The sequence below is a fragment of the Lepidochelys kempii genome, chromosome 5, assembly GCF_965140265.1.
Source record: "Lepidochelys kempii isolate rLepKem1 chromosome 5, rLepKem1.hap2, whole genome shotgun sequence".
NCBI lineage: Eukaryota > Metazoa > Chordata > Testudines > Cheloniidae > Lepidochelys > Lepidochelys kempii.
Genome location: NC_133260.1, coordinates 61,047,823 through 61,066,765, shown reverse-complemented (window position 1 = coordinate 61,066,765; position 18,943 = coordinate 61,047,823). Strand labels below are relative to the sequence as shown.

Here is an 18,943-nt window from a genome sequence, read left to right as displayed (position 1 = left end):
GGGGAAACAGGAAGATGGTGTATGCTCATTGGCTAAATTCAGTGGAATGAGTGTTGAGGTCACTGGTATGTCTGACAATTTAAACACACATCTGTCTGCTGCTAAATAGTGCATACAGGTTTGTCTGGGGAGACTGCACCTGCTGTGCTGTGGATGTACCAGGACGTCCTAGCAGGCTATACATTTAATTGGAATGTTAAAAGATGATAGCAGCATAGTGGATGCAGCAGAGGACCAGCAATGCAAGGGTTTCTTTTTGTATTTCTGTAATATTCAGAGCTGAAGGGAGGAGCTCCAAACCTTACTATCACATTCAATTTAATTCATTTGGCATTTCCCAATACGGTCTCAGTCCAATTCAAAGTAATCACTGCCCAACAATGAGAGGAGGGGGAGAAAAATCATATACAGAAACTTGACAAGTCATTTTCTAAGGTCAGCAGCCTGTCTTTAGGACCTGAAGTGTGTCTGGTTTCTTACTCCCTGTACGGTCAAAGGAGCTTTTATCATCTTGAAATGTGGATACCCGCATCAACTGAAGAAAGTTCAGTTCAGAAATCTGAGCTGTAATATAGCTGCCTGACTCTTATCACTGACCAGAGAACTGGACTTTTGAAATATGTATTTAGAAAACTGTTAGTGACAAATGAAACTTCGCTCCATTATGTACCCAGTTTATACACTGTCTGTACACTCTATTCAAAGTAGAGGGGAAGAATTGTGGTCTCTAAGATACTGTCATGTGGTAAGAGTTTCTAAATACTGACTTTTTACTGATGAGTGTTGTGTATGTCTGCAATATGTATGATTTTGAATTTTACTTCAGAAATATATAGGACAATGAGTATGGTCAAAAAAGTTTTCACACAATTATTGCTGCAACTTCCTTTTTATTTTTTTAGGATAGTGAAAAAAAGGGATTTATGAATAAACTCTATGCCATCCAGGAGGTGTGTGTCAGTGTCCAGAATGTCCTTGATGAAGTGGCTTCCTTTGGAGAAAGGATAAAGAAGTGAGTGCTGACACATTGGTGCTTGGATTGCTCTCTGATGGTGCTCACATTTTTTCCCTCCAACCAAGCTGCAAAATGTTATATTCTTTTGGCAGGGGCCGACAGTTTTGGATGATATATTGCTAAATCTCATCATTATTTACTTTGCTTTATGCTGGCCCTTGGATGCATGAAAGTCCTGTCATTTTAATTCTGGAATTTAGAAATATATGAATTGGAAAAGAATCAGAACTGTGGCTTTGAAGTAAGAAATAAGACTGTCTTTCAGATGAGAGACATAACATTCTTTTTAACCCAGACATTTTAAAAAAATCAATACAAAGTCATGATAAAAGAAATAAGCAGACCTAAATAAGGAGTTCAGAGATTTTGAAGATACACATGTATTCTATTACTAGGAAGGTTTTATTTAGATCAGGTTACCAATTTCTCATCCTATTTTATTTGTAATTTATAATCTTTGTACATAAAATATATGATTTACTAACATACTTAAATCTTAAAAAATAAGCAGTGTTTAAAACTATACAGCATATGTATAGATTGTTTTTGAAAACAAAATTATTCAGTGTTTGCCTTTGATTGATGCTGGCCCATTTCAGGAAATTTGGTATGTGTTTGAAATGTTAAACGAATGAGTAATTTAATGTTTATTATTTGAGACCAGAAACATTCCATAAAGATTCTCTTAACTAAAAGACAGGACTAAATTCATCCTGGACTTCTGCCAACATAAAGTCAGGTACATGTCCCCCTAAGATGGAATGTTTGGTGCAAAGCATTCACAACCTCCTTTCTGCTATGGCAGCACAGCCAAAAAGATAGGGAGCTGCACTGATTCCGAGCATCCCCTCAACAGTCTCGATCAGCGAGGCTCCTGCGATACACTCAATGGACTCTAAATTGAAGAGTGACAGTGAAAGCATTGTTTTCCTGCCTCATTTTGAATACTGTCCAGGGTCCAGGCTTCACACATCTCTGTACTAGATTTGGTGAATCTGGCCTAGGTGATCATTTATAATGCATGTTGATGAGATTGCAATATGTGCACAGTGATATAGTCACAAAATAAATACTCCCAGTGGAAGTGAATCAGAAGAAATGCCATATTGGCAAGTAGCCAGTTCACAGGACATATGAGGCTTCTCATGCTCTCAAATGCTGCTTTCCGTCATCTCTTAATAGGCTAGTAGAAAGTGTTTTAGAATCAAGATGTTCTGGGTTTACAGTGTGGGTTTTGGGTGGTGTTGGTGACCTGTGATAAACAGGAGGTCATACTAGGTGATCTGATGGTCCCTTCTGGCCTTAAATTCTGTGACTCTGAGAATGGTGTTACAGAAAGTTGTAGTCTATGAATTTCAGAACAAAGGCTTTAAAAGGAAAACCTGAGAGCTCTTCCAGTGGGAGTATGTGTGTAAAATAGTGCATTATGCAACTTTAAACCAGGCCAGATGCACACCACAGAGGTAGGCACAGACACTTTATATTGTGCAAGCTCTAAAAAGAAGCCCCCTTTTGAAAGAAACTTTTCATTAAAAGGCTGCACAGGGAAGTCATCTTGATTATTTTGTTAAATGGTGCATTTTGGAATTAGATATTTTTTGCTCCATCGTATAAGAAAGCAGCATAACTTGCTAAATAAGTGAGATTAATGACACTTCCTATAAATCTTTGTAATTTGTTCCTAAAAATGTAAAGAACATTGGAAGGAAAGGAAAATTGTACTGAATACAGTGCTAACACAGCACATAAGGAGGTTTGCTAAGTGAGGAGCCAGTGTTCCCACACATGGGGTGTCTGTGATCCGTAGCACCCAACACAAGTCACAAGAATGCGAGCAGACCCTCAACCTTCTGTTCACCCCAAATACACGCAGAAGAAGGGAAAAGAGCAGGTGTCCCCAGGATTTAGGGAGTGATCCTACAGCAATTGACACTTACATAATGTTCACTCTGGAGACAGGTCAAAATTGCTGGGGAGGAAAAAGACAAACACAACCAAAAGAAGCCAGAGATCATTATGAAAAATTATAGCTAGCAATTCAGACAACAGTAATTATTTAACCACAGAAGCCAGAATCATTTAGCCAAAATGATCTGGGTACATGTCTATTAATAATAATTTAAAGGGAATACTGTCAACCTTTTTAGAGCCAAAAGCATACTTTTCTTATAGGAAGACAAATGCCAGGGAGCATCCTTGGAGTGGTGGTGACTTTTATATAACAATCCCTTTTAACCAAACTCCATTTAATAAAAGTTCCCTTGGGATTTTTTAAAATTGGCTATCTGGCCTTCATCTCTTCACTGCACTTCAGGGGTGGGAGACCCACAGTAGCTGCTTCCAGACTTGTTGGCTGGCATTTCCTTCTCTTCTCTCTCTCTCTCTCTCCCCTCCTCCCCCCATCTCAGGCTCTACAAAACTGGCTGCTCAGCAGATCTGTATTACACTGTGAGATCTGGGGCACACACTTAGGGGTTTTTTAATCTGAAGGTTTGATGTGACAACCCATTTCCCTGAAACTTCTGTTGGAGCCCAATCCCTCTGTTTTCCCTTTGTCTTTGAACAAATAATGCCCTTCTCATTTTTTTGAGATTGGTATAGCTTGTTTCCTTATTGTAATTTCATTTCTCTTTAACCACTCCCTTCTTTTGTTCTCCCCACCCCCTTTTCCCTTTCCTTTGCTGCCCTGCTTCTGTCTTTTTTCCTTCCCTTTCCTCCCGATGTTGTCCCTCACCTTCAGCAAAACTAACCATCATACCTGCCTTTCCCCTAACCCACTAATAGTAGTGTGAAAGGGTTGCCTACCTTGCACACAGACAGGCTTTTCACTCAGTCCTCCCCCACTGTGATTGAACTATCAGACAGGGAGTGCCGCCATATGTTAAACAGAGAAAGATGTGCCCTCTGATCAACTTTTAATTTCTTTCTCTGACCATGTATTTCAGATAGAGCACAGGGGAGAATCAAATCAGATGACCCAAGCAGCACTGTATAATACTCTGATTCCAGTTAAGCGTGGAGGGATGCCTTGTACTCTGTTTGAGCAAGTGAACAGAGGACAGGGATCTGGGGCTAGAATAGAGGAAAGTATTGGAACTCTTAAGGCCATAAGCATTGGTTTTCAGCTTGCATGCAGGTGCTGATAGGTGCCATCCTGAGTGGATAGAGAGTCTAAGCCTGAGTTTCATCTTCTCAGGGGGTGGGATCAAACCCCAGATCTCCAACATATTTAGCATCCATGCATTCATTTGCAGTTTCAGTCCTCTCACTGCTGAAGACTGACTGTTCCATTTACAAAAAGAAAAGGAGTACTTGTGGCACCTTAGAGACTAACCAATTTATTTGAGCATGAGCTTTTGTGAGCTACAGCTCACTTCATCGGATGCATGCCATGGAAACTGCAGCAGACTTTATTTATACACAGAGAATATGAAAAAATACCTCCTCCCACCCCACTGTCCTGCTGGTAATAGCTTATCTAAAGTGATCATCAGGTGGGCCATTTCCAGCACAAATCCAGGTTTTCTCACCCTCCACCCCCCCACACAAATTCACTCTCCTGCTGGTGATAGCCCATCCAAAGTGACAACTCTTTACACAATGTGCATGATAATAAAGTTGGGCCATTTCCTGCACAAATCCAGGTTCTCTCACCCCCTCACCCCCCTCCCAAAAACCACACACACAAACTCACTCTCCTGCTGCTAATAGCTCATCCAAAGTGACCACTCTCCCTACAATGTGCATAATTAAGGTGAGCTATTCCCTGCACAAATCCAGGTTTTCTCACATCCCCCCCACCCCCATACACACACAAACTCACTCTCCTGCTGGTAATAGCTCATCCAAACTGACCACTCTCCAAATTTAAATCCAAGTTAAACCAGAGCATCTGTGGGGGGGGGGGGGATCACTTTAGATAAGCTATTACCAGCAGGACAGTGGGGTGGGAGGAGGTATTTTTTCATATTCTCTGTGTATAAATAAAGTCTGCTGCAGTTTCCACGGCATGCATCCGATGAAGTGAGCTGAGGCTCACGAAAGCTCATGCTCAAATAAATTGGTTAGTCTCTAAGGTGCCACAAGTACTCCTTTTCTTTTTGCGAATACAGACTAACACGGCTGTTACTCTGAAACCTGTTCCATTTACAGAGTTGTAATCTGCCTGCCCGTTATTTGGTCTCTTATTAGTTCTGTGAAGTGATTAGACTTCTGACTTATGTTAATTTTTCATTCAGTACATTCAACTGGACTGTCCCATTCTTAAGCTGGCTGGCAATTGTTGCCCTGTGTGTGTTCACAGTCATCCTGTATTTCATTCCACTGAGATACATTGTCCTTGTCTGGGGTAAGTAAAGCCTTTTTTTAACTGTCTGAGCCACTTAGAACAAACTGTTTTTTAAGGGATGAGTTATAGTGTCAGTAGTTTTCAGTATTTATGGTCATGAAGCTATTCCATGATGGAAACAGACAGGTTAGTTAAAAATCACAACTGGGTAAAGATTTAGGCCCACCTGCAAAATGCATTTTTCTTGTCTGGCATTCTAAACTTCATCATACTATAAACATGTAGCCAGGAGGATTCTTCATATATCAAAGTGTAGCTTTGTCTAGATATTACTCTGATTTATTTTCACCACTTATACACAAACAGAGCATTTCAATCTATATAGTGCATTTAGGACAATGTTTTTGCTGCGGCACTTTATCTTGTGAAAGTGTATGTAAACACAGTGCTTAGACACCTGCTTAAAAGGTCACCTTTAGACGAACAAAAACATATGATATTTTACTGGTGGATAATGAACAAAAGTGGGTTGGGGGTTTTGGTTTGTTTGGTATTTTAGGAGACAGCTTAACCTCTCACATAGGCTTGTGTATTTTCTTTATACTGATTTAGAAAAGCTACTGTACAGTATACCAGTTATAAAGATTGTTCAGCGTTTTCGATCATATATTTTGAACACAAACCCACCTCTGTAGCAGCTGTACCTGCATTCTGTAACACCCTGCACAGAGAAAATGGTCTCATTTAAAAACTGCTCTTGAAATGGAACCCTGCAAACTCGCACACATTTTCACTTTATTTGGAGTTTCTACCCTCATTGGTGTATATTCAACTCCTCTTCTCATTCATTTTTTCTGCATTGAAAAGCAAATGCTTATTTTTATTTGGTTTTAGTGAAAGACAGGTGGTCACTTCTAGGAAAGTAGTTTCTGAGCTGCTTTGCAAATTCATACGGCCATTCTGCTGTTTAGTGACTCTTCTCCTAAAGAAATTTCCTCCATGCAATGTCAGATAGCATCTGCATTGCTACATTTTCCTCTTTTGCACCCACAGAAGGCTTTTTCTCCAAGACTCTTCATTCCAAAGGATTCTTTGCTCTTTCCTCTGCATAAACTAACAATTCTCAAACTTGTCCAGTGTCTCTTCTGGAGCACCTGCAATCTAATTCTGTTCAAAATTGTGCAGCATCCCTGTGGCTAACACAGCTGCTTATATGGAAAAATAATGTTAGGAAAGTATTGATATATTTTTAGCTCTTATCAAAATGCTTCATCTTAAATGTTTTGAAAAGGCTTAATCACATCATTTCCTCTTGCTCTCCATTCAGCTCCCCTCCCATCCATTTTGCTTTTCTTCTCTTCTCTGTCTCACTGCTGTACATCCTCTGCTTCACCCACTCCTTTTCACATGGTGCCTGGTTCCCTTCTTCCTGAACACTTCTCTTCCAATGGTGGCTCTTGTCTGGCTGCAGTCTCCAGTCATGGTGGCGTGTCTCTTAGTCCTTTCATATGATAAAGCTAACAGGAGGATCCTAGGTTTGTTCCTCCTTATGTATAGCTATTTTACAGATATCCAGACTCTTCTCGTGCTACCAAGAAGCAGCTGATTCCATGTGGTCTGCCAGCTCTTCCTTACCAACAGGTGGTCCACAGATCAGTTTCAGAAGGTCTGGGATAGACACTTGATTTCTCAGTGCCTCCATGCTGAATTGGGTCCTCTCAAATGGATGTGGCTGGGTCTCAAAGATTCCCCATTCACCAATTTTAGTAAGGGCTAGAATTTCAAAACGTACACCAAAAAATTCACCCCCACAGGGTGCAACTTTCTTCTCTCCTCACACCCTGCATTGCAGGGCAGTTGTGTAGGATTGTGGATTCACTCTGTGGAAGGCCAGTGGCGTTACCACTGCTGCTCTGTTACAAACATTCTGCCAAGGGCATGAAGCTTTATAACCCAGCTACAGTTCCATAGATGATCTACCAGCAAAGGCTGCCTGAATGAGAAACTGAATCATCTTATCTCCCAGCGAGCTTGGTCCCAAATCCCATAGAGCAGGCTCAGTTCATTTTGAGAGCTGTCCCAGTTTGCTCTGGGTGATGTGGGATTTTGGGAGGCTTGTGCCACTGTGGGCCCTGCTTTGGACATATTTTGTTTCCACAGCCAACAAACTAGGTCTTGCCAGGCTAGTACCCAGTGAGCCCACCGGAGTGATTCAGACCCAGTGTCTAATGATGCAATAGCAATTGTAATTTAGAAATGCTGTTTTAGCTTAGTCTTGGAAGATGGGCGTGGTGCCTTTGAACTTTGGTTGCTGATTTGAATAACCCAATACAGCTTTTTTGTGTGTGGAAAAGTGAACTATCAGACCTTCCATTCTAAAAATATTCCCAAGTCAAAATATGTATTAAAAAACCCTAAACAAAACTGACAGGAGCTTGAATCTGACAGTATAGCCTGAGAGTTCTGAAGCAGAGGAGTAAAGATCATTACCACAATTTACTGTAAAGTGCCAAACGGTTAAAACAAACAAACAAACAAACAAAAAAAACAGTTGACACTAGAGCTGACCAGGAAATCAGATTTCCATTCTGCAGTAATGTCAGAGTTTTCAGAAAATTCGTTCCAATCGGGCCAAAGAGTCCAAATTTTTCATGGAAATGAAGTTCTGTAATATTTAATTTCAGAAATACCAAAACATATTTCTGGAGTGAAATACGCTCCCCAAGACCCTTGGTGGTTGCTGACTGAAACTGACATGCAGTTTTTTAATCAGAAGCTGCTAGGGCTTTTGGGGCTTCCAAGATCCCCAGCTCCATGACAGTCCCTGAATGTTCAGAGTTGAGGCTGCCATGGAGCCAGAGAGCCTGCCAGCCCCATCAACATATTGCATATTTTAGAAACATCATGTTTGAGTGTTTCTGGGATGAAATATTGTGGGATGTCAGGACTCCCCAGCTCTCTGGGCAGCTTGCTTCCCAGACTCTAGAGGCTGGGCAGCCAGCTGGCCCAAGAGTCTGATATTATGGCAGAGCTTCCCTGGATCTGTTGACCCCGGAAGCCCTGGGGCAATTCTTTGGGCCAGCTGCTGGGGAGTTGGGCAGGCAAGCTGGCAGGAAACCAAGCAGGTTTTTCACTGAAACGTGCCTAGCAGGCAGGTTTTGAAACATGACTAGCAAGGTAGGGTTCCATCGGAACCCGTGTCAAAATCTACATGTTACCACGCAATGTTTTGCTTTTGACAAATTGGCATTTTCTAACAGAAAAATGTTCCATCCGAAAACTTCCAATCACCTTTAGGTGTTACTGCCAAGATGAAAATTAAAGGAGGGGCTAGTGGGGAAAAAAAAATACTCCATGAGCACATTTAGAGACTGATACCATGTCTACACTACAAAGTTTCGTCAAAGCAAATTGCATCTGGAAATAGTTGCTGACTTTTGTATATTGCTTGGGCACTTGGGTTCTTTTGTTGGTGCTACACATACCCAGCATGAGTGTTGCATCCATGTAAAATCTGGCACACTATGATAGGTATCCCAGTGTGCCCTGTGCCGCTGCCCAGCCCAGTGTCTTTTGGGACATTTTTGTGGTGCTTTGTGAGATACCAATGATTTGCCTAGGGATTTCTGGGAGCGAGAGGGCAAGTTACCACCCTGTCGCTTTCTCCATCCTGAAATAATTTCGACATCCTATAATTTTCACACCATTTAAAAAAATTCCCACAGCCTCATGCACTGCATTTTTGTCTCTGCCATCTCTGTGGCAGAAGCATGGATCCTGCACAGCACCATTCTCATGAGAGTTGCTAATACAGGATGCACAATTCTCCTGTATTTGCAGAACTTGAACCAGGACTACTACAACCAAGATTGTGATGAGAGATGAAGATGAAGAGATGTTCAAGCACAATAACCAGATACTGATGGGGATGATGAAAAAAAATGCCAGGTTGCTGCTGGTGTTTGCAGAGCCGTTCTAGATGGTGGATCACTGCTTATGGGCCTGCGAAATGAGGGCCGATTAATAGGATCTCATTGTAATGCAGGTTTGGGATGATTAGCAGTGGCTTCAGAACTCTTGGATATAACAGGCTACACTCCAGTATCTGTGTGCTGAGCTTGCCCCAAACCTCCAGTACAGGGACATCAAAATGAGCTATTCTAACAGGAGTAGCAAGTGGCAATCATGATGTGGAAACTTGCAATGCCAGATTGCTGTCCATCAGCTGGCAATCAGTTTGGAGTTGGAAAATCCACAGTGGAGGCAGTTGTCATCAAGTGTGTAAGGCCACTAAGCAACTCCTGCTACGCAGGACTGTGATGCTGGGTAATGTACAGGAAATAGTGGATGGATTTGCAGCAATCAGGTTGTCAGACTATACTGGGGTGATACACAACATGCATTTCTCTATTCTGGCATTAATCCACCTTGTCACTGTGTACATCAACAGAAAGGGATACTCTTCCATGGTTCTGCAAGTGCTAGTGCATCACCAGGGACACTTAACTGATAGCAATATGATACTCTCATCTCTAACAGACGACTTCTCAAAAAGCTACAAACAGGAACGTACTTCCCTGACCACTGGATTACCACTGGTGATGCTGAAATTCTAATAGTGATTCTGGGGGACCTGGCCCACCCATTGCTCCCTGGCTTTTGAAGCTGTACACTGGCTACCTGAACAGCACCAAAAAAAGATTCAGCTTCTAACTCAGCAGGTAAAGACCCCTGAATGTGCTTTTGATAGATAGAAGGAATGCTGGTGCTGTTTACTCACTAGCTAGGATCTCAGCAAGGCCAACATCTCCGTCGTTATAGCTGTTTGTGTACTGCATAATATCTGTGAGGATGAAGGGGAAAAAGCTACTGTCAGGCTGGACTGGGTGTCTGCTGAATTTGAACAGCCAGACACATGGGCTGATAGTCAACTGGAGATATATGGCTAAAGGAGGCCTTAAAAAAAGATTCTCTTTTAACAGTCAACCACAATCATGTTGTCTGATGGTTTTATGAAAGTGATTGTCATGTGTATGAAGATTAAATATCAGTGGGTGTTTGCTTCCTGCTATGAATTTTGTAATGTAAAGTAATAAAGATACTGAGTCTCCAAAAATAGAACTTTGTTTGCAAAGAAACAGACAACAAAATTAAAGAGCCAACAAACACACAAAGTTAAGCCTTCTACCAACATTGTAAAAGGGTGAACCATACTTGAAAATACGAAGTAAAAAGTGATGGTTAATATTCATGTATGTAAAACCTACTGCGGTATAGTAGGTTGTGGCCACACATGCACCGTGTGGTTTTCACAGGCCTGTATACGTGTCGCTATGATCCATCTTGTCCTGCCCATGTGCAGTGGTAGGGATAAGGATGTAGACTAGGCTGCCACCTGGTATGTTGGGGGATGTAGGGAGCTGCAACTATGGAGTTCTCCAATGACTGGAAAGGCTGCTGAGTCCAGGATCTTGGGCATGTAGGTCAATACTGCTTGCAACATCTGATTTTGTTGCCTGAGCAAACTCGTGATGTCCTGGTGCGCTTCTCGATGCACCTCTGTCTTTTTCCTTCTTGTGCAGCAACTGCTCTCTCCATTCTCGGTCTTTCATGGTCATACGGCTCCTCCCAAGCCCTATGTTCACAAACTGAGGCAGTAGAGGATGGGAGGGTGTCAGAGAGCATGTCCTTCTGAATCCTATTCTTTCGCCTCCTGATCAGGGTCAGACATTCAGGCACCTTTCCAGACCACCTTGCCAGGGTTTGCTGATTAAAACAGACAGAAACAGCACCGATATACAGTCACAATGGAAAGGGAAAGATAAGTCTCAAAACTATCTTACATTATCCCCCTACATACCTTTAATGTGAAATGTTCATTGTCACTTTAGCTTTGGAGCACCTCACTACAGCACCACTCAGCAGCTCAAACCATGGTGAGTGTTCTGTTGCACTGAAGCTTTGATTATTTGGCACCCCTCTCTGGATACGGGTATAAGGAAAGTGCAGTGAATATATGGCACTATTTTCACAGACAGTGGTGACCTTTTTTGGCTGATATCTCACTGCTGAGGATGAAAACGGCACAGAGAACCCAGCTGCAATTGACGTCCCAAAGCCACCGTGTCCTGTATGCTGCTAGCCTATTTACTGCAGCAGTGCCAGCCAAACTTATTGCAGAGTGGTGTGGGAAGGGTCTCCTATTGTGGGGGAAGAAACAAGGATGTGCTCCGTAGGAATTTTCAGAAGAGGATTGTAGAATATCTCCATGAAAGTTTCATTAACATCTCTCATGAGGGTAGAAGACACATCCCTATTCCGATAAACAATTTATTCTGCATGGCCCCCTCCTGCCTGCCTCAACAAGTGAAAGAATTGAAAAGCAGACCTGAGTACAGGAACTGGTCTAATGTAAATTGTGTAACTGGAGTACCATACTACCTTACCTGAGCTCCCTTCCCCTTCATCAGCACATCTGCACTCACCTGGGATTGGCTTGACTCCAGGAGAGTTTCAAACAGATCCTTCCTCACAGTATGGTCCCTGCCACATCTCCTCCCCACCCCATTTCTTGTGGAAGAAAGACTTCAATATTGATGCAAAAATTACATTAATAAATTTATTTCAACTTAATTTCTTAAGTCATTACAAACTTGTTTGCACCTTTACTAAATATTAAGATATAGCTTTAAGAAGGTTATAGTCAGGATGTTTGGAAATACATATGTTTGGCTAGTTATGTTACAAAATGTTAAAGCTAATCAAAGAAATTCCAGGTTTCTGTTTTTATTTCCCACGGACAAACAAACATCAAGAAATAAACTATGTAAACTTTGATGTTTTAGGAAGAACCATGATTGTGAAAGGAATGTAAGGGTGTGTTATCAGAGCAATAAGTTGAGTTAAAGTGGGCTCTACCAACCCCCATACTCTTGCAAGAAAATCTGCTTGTGTTCTTAAACACTTTAGAGAAAAACATGTTTAGTTGGAGATGTTTTAAACTTTTGTTTATTTCTTAAATGTTGAAATGACAAACACGTCTGTGAAATGTAGACTTCCAAATATGTTAACTAAATGAAAACTTCCTAATGTAGCTCCTGATGTCATTGCTGTGTAAATGGTTTATGTACCAACATGGAATCTAATGCCCTTGCTCAACTAGTGTGAGAAGCCATTTAAGTATAGGATATTCATATTAATGGGAAATTAATTTCTGGCAGTGCACAAGCAAACCCTCAACCTACTCCGGAATAGAATTATCAAATCTCCAAAGTCATCAACACTTAATTATTTAAGCTCAAGACTATTTGAATTATTTAATTTTAAAAAATTGTTTTAAGAACAGAACTTTTGTATAAAACCAGGAATGTTTTGGACAATTGGAAAAATATATTTTCAGTTTTATCTTTTAATATCTTAGAAAATGGACTGAACAAAAAGAAAATTTTAATTTTAAAAGATATCTGAACCTTTCCATCCCCAAGAACAAAGGCAGTTAAAGAAATGCTGCATACTCATTAAACAGACTGCATATTCAAGAGCTGAAAGTATCACCTAAGCCAACCCTGAAAGGGTGACAGCAATCAACTTTAAATCTAAAAACCTCAAAAGGTTTCCTATAATTTCTTGAAAATAGGAAGGAGAAGGGTGTAAAACCTCTGAAGTGAGCACCTCACACATGCATAAAGCCCCCTGACCCTGACCCTCGCTACTCTGCTTAGACAGCAAGCACCTCACAACCCATCCTATCCATCCCGCAAGCTGACACAGACAGATAGGAAAAACACAGAAGACTTGAGAAGAAACCAAGGAAACCTCCCCAAAACATCAACCTAGTTTGGTGAGAGAAAGTTAACTAAGATACTGCCAAGACCCTTGTAATGATTTTATTGGTATGTTATAATGTTGTTGTAACTTAAAATATTAACTTTCTCCTGTTAATCATCAGATGGTTAAATCATGACTTCCTGGAGAGGAGATAGGCTAAACATTGGCAAACAGAGAAATAGTGGATTTTAATTGGATTTAGGATTCTTAATATTGGTTAATTGGCCTGAAATGGCTTCTACTAGGTAACTAATTTAAATATTTTCTTCGATTTCATAGGATTAATTCAGATTGCTTACTTTCTCCAATTATAAACTGTTTTTGGTTATTTATTAATAACCAACAAAATCCACTTGGCCTTAAGCTGTTTATGTAGAGGCAACAATAATTGGTTGAAGTATCTAATACGATGCTAAAGTGCATTCACAATAATTCTGGGAAACAATATACTTTGGTCTTAACTTACTAAGAGAAAAGCAGCCCCTGGACTGGTTCACTCTCCAGGGTGTAATCTCTTTTAAAGCTCTCCAAAGAGAGAGAGAGAGAGAGACAAGAGATTGTAATGGATGTCACCAGTGATTTACTTGTTGTTTTCTTTTCCTTTAATAATAAAATGATTAATAATTGTGATTATTTTTCTTTGCCTTAATCATGGTGTCCCCTAAAGTATGTAAAAGACCCCCCATGACTAAATAGTGGGAGCTATACCCGTGTGTTGGCAGCCAGAGAAATAATTAGTAAGAGTTGGCCTACCGCTTCCTGTTTCTCTCAGCTAAATCATTTTAGTAATTTTTAAAATAAAATTACTTTGTGTCCAACAATTTAAAATGACCCCTTTCCAGTCCACATCTGCCCTCTCATCACTGTTCACAGCAGGGGGGGGTCTCGTCTTCAAGCTCCAGCAAAGCATTCACAGTGCTCTGTAGAGTGTTGGTGGGTCACCAGCGAGTATGGCATGGTTTGTTGTTAAACGGCAGGTCTGGGAGCAACACCAGATTTATTTTCAGAGTAGCAGCCGTGTTAGTCTGTATCCTCAAAAAGAAAAAGAGAGTACTTGTGGCACCTTGGAGACTAACAAATTTATGAGACTAATTTAATTAAATAAATTTGTTAGTCTCTAAGATGCCACAAGTACTCCTGTTCTTTTTACCAGATTTATTGTTGCCCTCCCTTGCCTTCTGGTATCCCAGGCAAAGTTCCTTTGTTGTCAGGTGCCACTACTGTTCATCCCTCTCTTGCCCTGTTTCAGCATCCCCTGTGCAATCTGCACATAGCTGTCAATATTTCTGTGGCTGTTCCATAGCTGTGCTGCACAGCCTCTTCTCCCCACACAAGTAGATCCAGAACTTCTTGCCTGCTCTCAGCAGGAGTGCTTCTAGTGCCTCTGAAGCTGGCCAGGTCTGATGCACACAACAAAAGTGAGCTGGTAGGTGTTTCTCAAGAGGGAGGCAGTTAGGAAAAGGAATTTCAAAAGCATACAGATTTTAAAGGAGGGGTGAGGAGGTGGTGGGCAGCTTTGGGTCTCTATGACCTCTTGGCTGTGGAGTTTGTGACCAGAGTGGCCACTGTTGCAGGAGTAGGGACACTGTGGAACAGCTACTGGAGAGCAGTTAGAGTTGACATAGGAAATGCAGTGTTTATACTCGCACTCTCACCCTAAGTAGGTCAACTGTGTCACTTGGGGAGATGGTGTCATTGCGTCACTGTAATGGTGTGCATATGCTGGCAGGAGACACATTTTGGTGTAGACACATGCCACAACTAGGTCGATGCAAATCAACCTATGGTGCCCTAACTTTGTAATATAGACCAGGCCTGAGTATATAGTGCACTAAGTTAATACTAAAAATGTATCTTAAAATCTTTGTCAGAAGTTTTCCAGAAATGTGTTTTTAATAACTGGTGATATAAAAACTCCAGAGATTTTAATAACGTTTGAACTATCACTTTTCCAGGCATCAATAAATTTACAAAGAAACTTCGCAGTCCATATGCAATTGATAACAATGAGCTACTTGACTTCCTTTCCAGAGTTCCCTCAGATGTACAAGTGGTGTGTATACATTATTTTAATTCTCATATGGTTGTCAATTTAACATTAGTTTAATAATTCTATGGCTTTGTTTTTTATAATTTTAAAAACTGTTTTATTTTGTTTTGAGTTTATATTCTCTGGCCCATAGAATCTGAAACTCAAACAGGCTGATGAGTCTTCTGTACTTCTTCCAGTTAGGGAATTAGTTTTTGCCTTTGTTGTCTCTTTAGAGGCAATCTGTAAAAATTTAGGAAATGGTAGTGGGTGATGGAGTTGCTATTAAGCAACCACCAGGGACTTGTAAATATTGCTGGGGTTTGTTGTAGGAATTGCTGCTGTCTGAAGCCATCAGCCCCTGAAGAGAAGAACTAGGGATATCCGGTAATAAAAGCAAATTCAACAGTGCAGTCAACGGCAGGCTGTTTTGCTCAGTATTGTGTGGTAGCATTGTGAATTTGGGTTGTTGTTGCCACCTGTTTTTCTAAGGTGAAAACTGTTTCATTTACTACAGGGGATGAGGTTGCCCTTTTAAAAAATGTGTTATGAAGTTAGTGCACTTATATTGTGGTGTGGGATCTTCCAAGAACTGTTAAGTGTTACAGCATGTTCTCATAACTCACTAGGTAGATCAAGAGGATAGGCTTTCGACATTTTCAGATGCTGGGTTAAATTTATACTTGGTGTTGCACTTGCATACATTATGTCTGAATCTGCCCCTCTGCATGCTATGGGCTTTGCATTACTGGAGAATGTATTAAATAACAGATTGTAAGGAATTTTTATTGATCTCTTTCAACTTGATACTGTTTTATTTTCAATATTATTTTATTGTAATAAATAGTAAATAAATAGTAATATTTTGTGAGGAAAACAAAAAGACTTCACTAAATCAATACCTTATTGTATTTCCTGGCAGGATCTTCCTATTTCTGATTTTTCTTCTTACTCCAGATCTATTATTCTGTTGTTTTTGCAGCCCAGCTGCAGCGCCCATACGGTTTGAAGCAGGATAGCACTTTTCTCCCCCAAGGAAAAAAAATCTCATTCCTTTAGTGCTCTTTTTTCTGCTCATGAGTGGCCACCTGACCAGTTTCTTTCTGAACGTTGTGTTTAAACAGGTGCACTACCAAGAACTGAAACAAGATCCCAGTCACAGCCCAAATAAGAGAAAGAGAAACAATCCCGGCTAGCCAACTTCATCTCCTGAGGAGTCTAGCATCTGCTGGGGGAAGATAAAAGAAAAAGCCCAAAGCCTAGGCAGCATTTCCTTTCTCTAAGCTTTTTATTTATTTTGTCTTTTTATCACAATGGAGAGAATTTGTAAATATTGTACAAAGGCATTTATCATTGAAAATATATTTAGCATTGTACAGACAAATTTGATGAAGGCTTCAAAGATGGGTTATGCTGTGGGGAAAGCCTGTGATTGATAACATAATACAATAAAAATACCTAATGTAAAATAAGTGGTAGATATGTAATATCTTTGATGATAGAAGGCACATAAAATTAAATTAAATATTCAAGTCATGCTGATAAAATCTGCAAAAATATAAATTTAAATCTGATTTGAAAAAGTGCAGTTTTATTTGAATGTTAATATTTTTATCCAATCAATTTCCATTACAGTTTTTTATGTTTTATATATTTAAACAGAAATACAACGTAATGGAACCTACTGCATTTAAGTTTTATCAAAGCTTTAGACACTTGTTAACTTCTGGTGTAGTGTATTCAGACTGACTTGGGCTGCTTGTAAGCTAATGAGAAATACACAGAGTGCAAATCTCATACTGGAGCTCCATTAATTGAAGAGATTCCTGCCTTTTTTTATCATTCCATCAAGAGACTTTAAAATACATACATATATCTAAAAATACTGCCAGGTTTATAACTGACTGCATCTCTTTTTATATGTACCACTAATATTAATTTGTACTGACTACTTTAGTGAATGAAGTACATAGTATTTTCTTTACAACTGAACTATCAAACTAAATCCATATTGCTTCAGGTGTCAGGTTATGAACACCATTTGTGCATATAAAGAATTTTAATACTAAACTGTTACACAAAATGTTTTTGCTTTCTAATTACAAGGTCATATTAAAATGCTTTATGGTATATTATATTACCTGTTACTGGTGTGACATACAGTGTAAGGGAAAAATGCAATGGTAAAAGTGACATACCAGTTTTATTTCTTTATTTAATAAAGTAATCAGTCCTCCGGATACAGACGTGCCCCTCTGCCTGAAAGTCCATTTTGTAAATTAAATAGCACGCACACAAAAATGATTTACATTTCAACTATTTTAATAGCCATTGTATAAATAATACTTAGGGATATATTCTCATATCTCTGCCTGGAGAGTTCTACACCTAAAGTAACTCCCCACAGAGGAGTGTACTATCCACTAACTAAGGGCCTAATTGTTTGACTCTTAGTCAACACTCCTAGTAAAGTTACAGGGAATTTTGCTTGAGTAGAAACTGCAGGATTGTGGCCATGAGAAATTCTCTGTGCCCTACCTTGTGGGGCAGCTGGCTTGTGTTGTGATTGCTGGGAAAGTTGTATTGCACTACTGTAGGAATATGTATTTGAAAAGGATATTTAGAAATAGTGTGTGCAGGGAAATGTATATATGTGTCTAAATTAACTGCATTGCTCATGAGAGCTAATTTGGAAACTTATTTTTGTTGTAAAGATATGTTGCTAATTACTGTTTCTTATAATAGAGCTATTTTGATCCTTTCTGTTTGTATAACATGCCTGAAAGAAAGCCACTCCTATTACCTTTCTGTGAAAAGCCTTTGGCCTAAATGTGCTCCAGTTAGATCATTATGTTACAGTGATCTATTTAAAATGCACCCATACCTATCCTGTCACTGTTGGTTGCTAAGAACTATACACCATTAATAAACAACTCAACCTTACTAAAGCATCATTATTGATGGGACTTTATTAAGTTATTAAAACAAAAGTATAAAAATTTGTCCCCCATTGATGTGTCCAGACTTTCTCTGCTGTACTGAAAGCCTTGTACTCTATCTTATCCATCAGTTGTTGTGCACTTTCCTATACTGAATTTTTAATATTTAATGTCTACCTTATGAACATTTACACTACTGGAAGGTGGACAGGAGATATGCCGTGGTTTAATGTGCTGCCACCTTCATTCTTAAATATCTGGGAGTATCTTGCAGATGGAAGTGCAGGAATTCCATAAATTTATAGGGAGGGGGCTTCTGTCACCCTCCTCCTCTCAAACGTGGGTTAAAGGGGGGTGGAGGGGGGCATACAATGACTATGGACAATATTAGTTCCGGCCTGTACAAGTCATAGGTGCTCTAAACAACCTGTTTCTGCTCCTTAAAAGGGATTGGTAAAGGATTTAAAGGAGGTATTCTTTAATCTGATCACTCTGGCCCTTCGCTATGGAGTATCCACACTGGACAGCTGCCCCACATTTACATAAGCAGTTGTGACATCCTAGCCTAACTCCTGTTTCCATGTTTGTCCCCTGAACATGCTGTGGGGAAGTGACAAGCCCCCTGCCCCTGCACTTTACTTTAGCCAATCTGATGGGCAGGGAGGGAGACAGAAGCAACTACCGCAATGCCCACAGCATATTCTGCCAATACCTGGTATTTCACCACTTCCATGGGTGGGAGGGTGAGTGCTGGTTCACCCAAAAGAGGGCTCTTGCTACACTGGCATGGACTTATATAGTCCCTCCCCTCTCTTCTGGTCAGCGGGGGTAGGGAGGAATAGGTC

The 18,943-nt window shown here is 40.2% G+C and overlaps 1 protein-coding gene across 17 annotated transcripts in view; it reads left to right on the top strand.

Annotated features, from left to right (window-relative positions):
• Positions 1 to 18,107, top strand: part of MCTP1 (multiple C2 and transmembrane domain containing 1) — a 476,976-nt gene extending 458,869 nt beyond the window's left edge. For 14 of the 17 annotated variants that reach the window (XM_073344510.1, XM_073344509.1, XM_073344516.1 and 11 more), the window contains 4 exons: positions 903 to 1,012; positions 5,254 to 5,363; positions 15,086 to 15,183; positions 16,284 to 18,107. In XM_073344510.1, coding sequence (XP_073200611.1) covers positions 903 to 1,012; positions 5,254 to 5,363; positions 15,086 to 15,183; positions 16,284 to 16,355 — 390 coding nt within the window. In that variant the 3' untranslated portion in view covers positions 16,356 to 18,107. Of the gene's footprint in view, positions 1 to 902; positions 1,013 to 5,253; positions 5,364 to 9,143; positions 10,025 to 15,085; positions 15,184 to 16,283 lie in introns of those variants that run through there. The other 3 variants (XR_012158969.1, XM_073344512.1, XM_073344511.1) reach the window with 3 other exon arrangements.
• Positions 18,108 to 18,943: the final 836 nt, after the last annotated feature.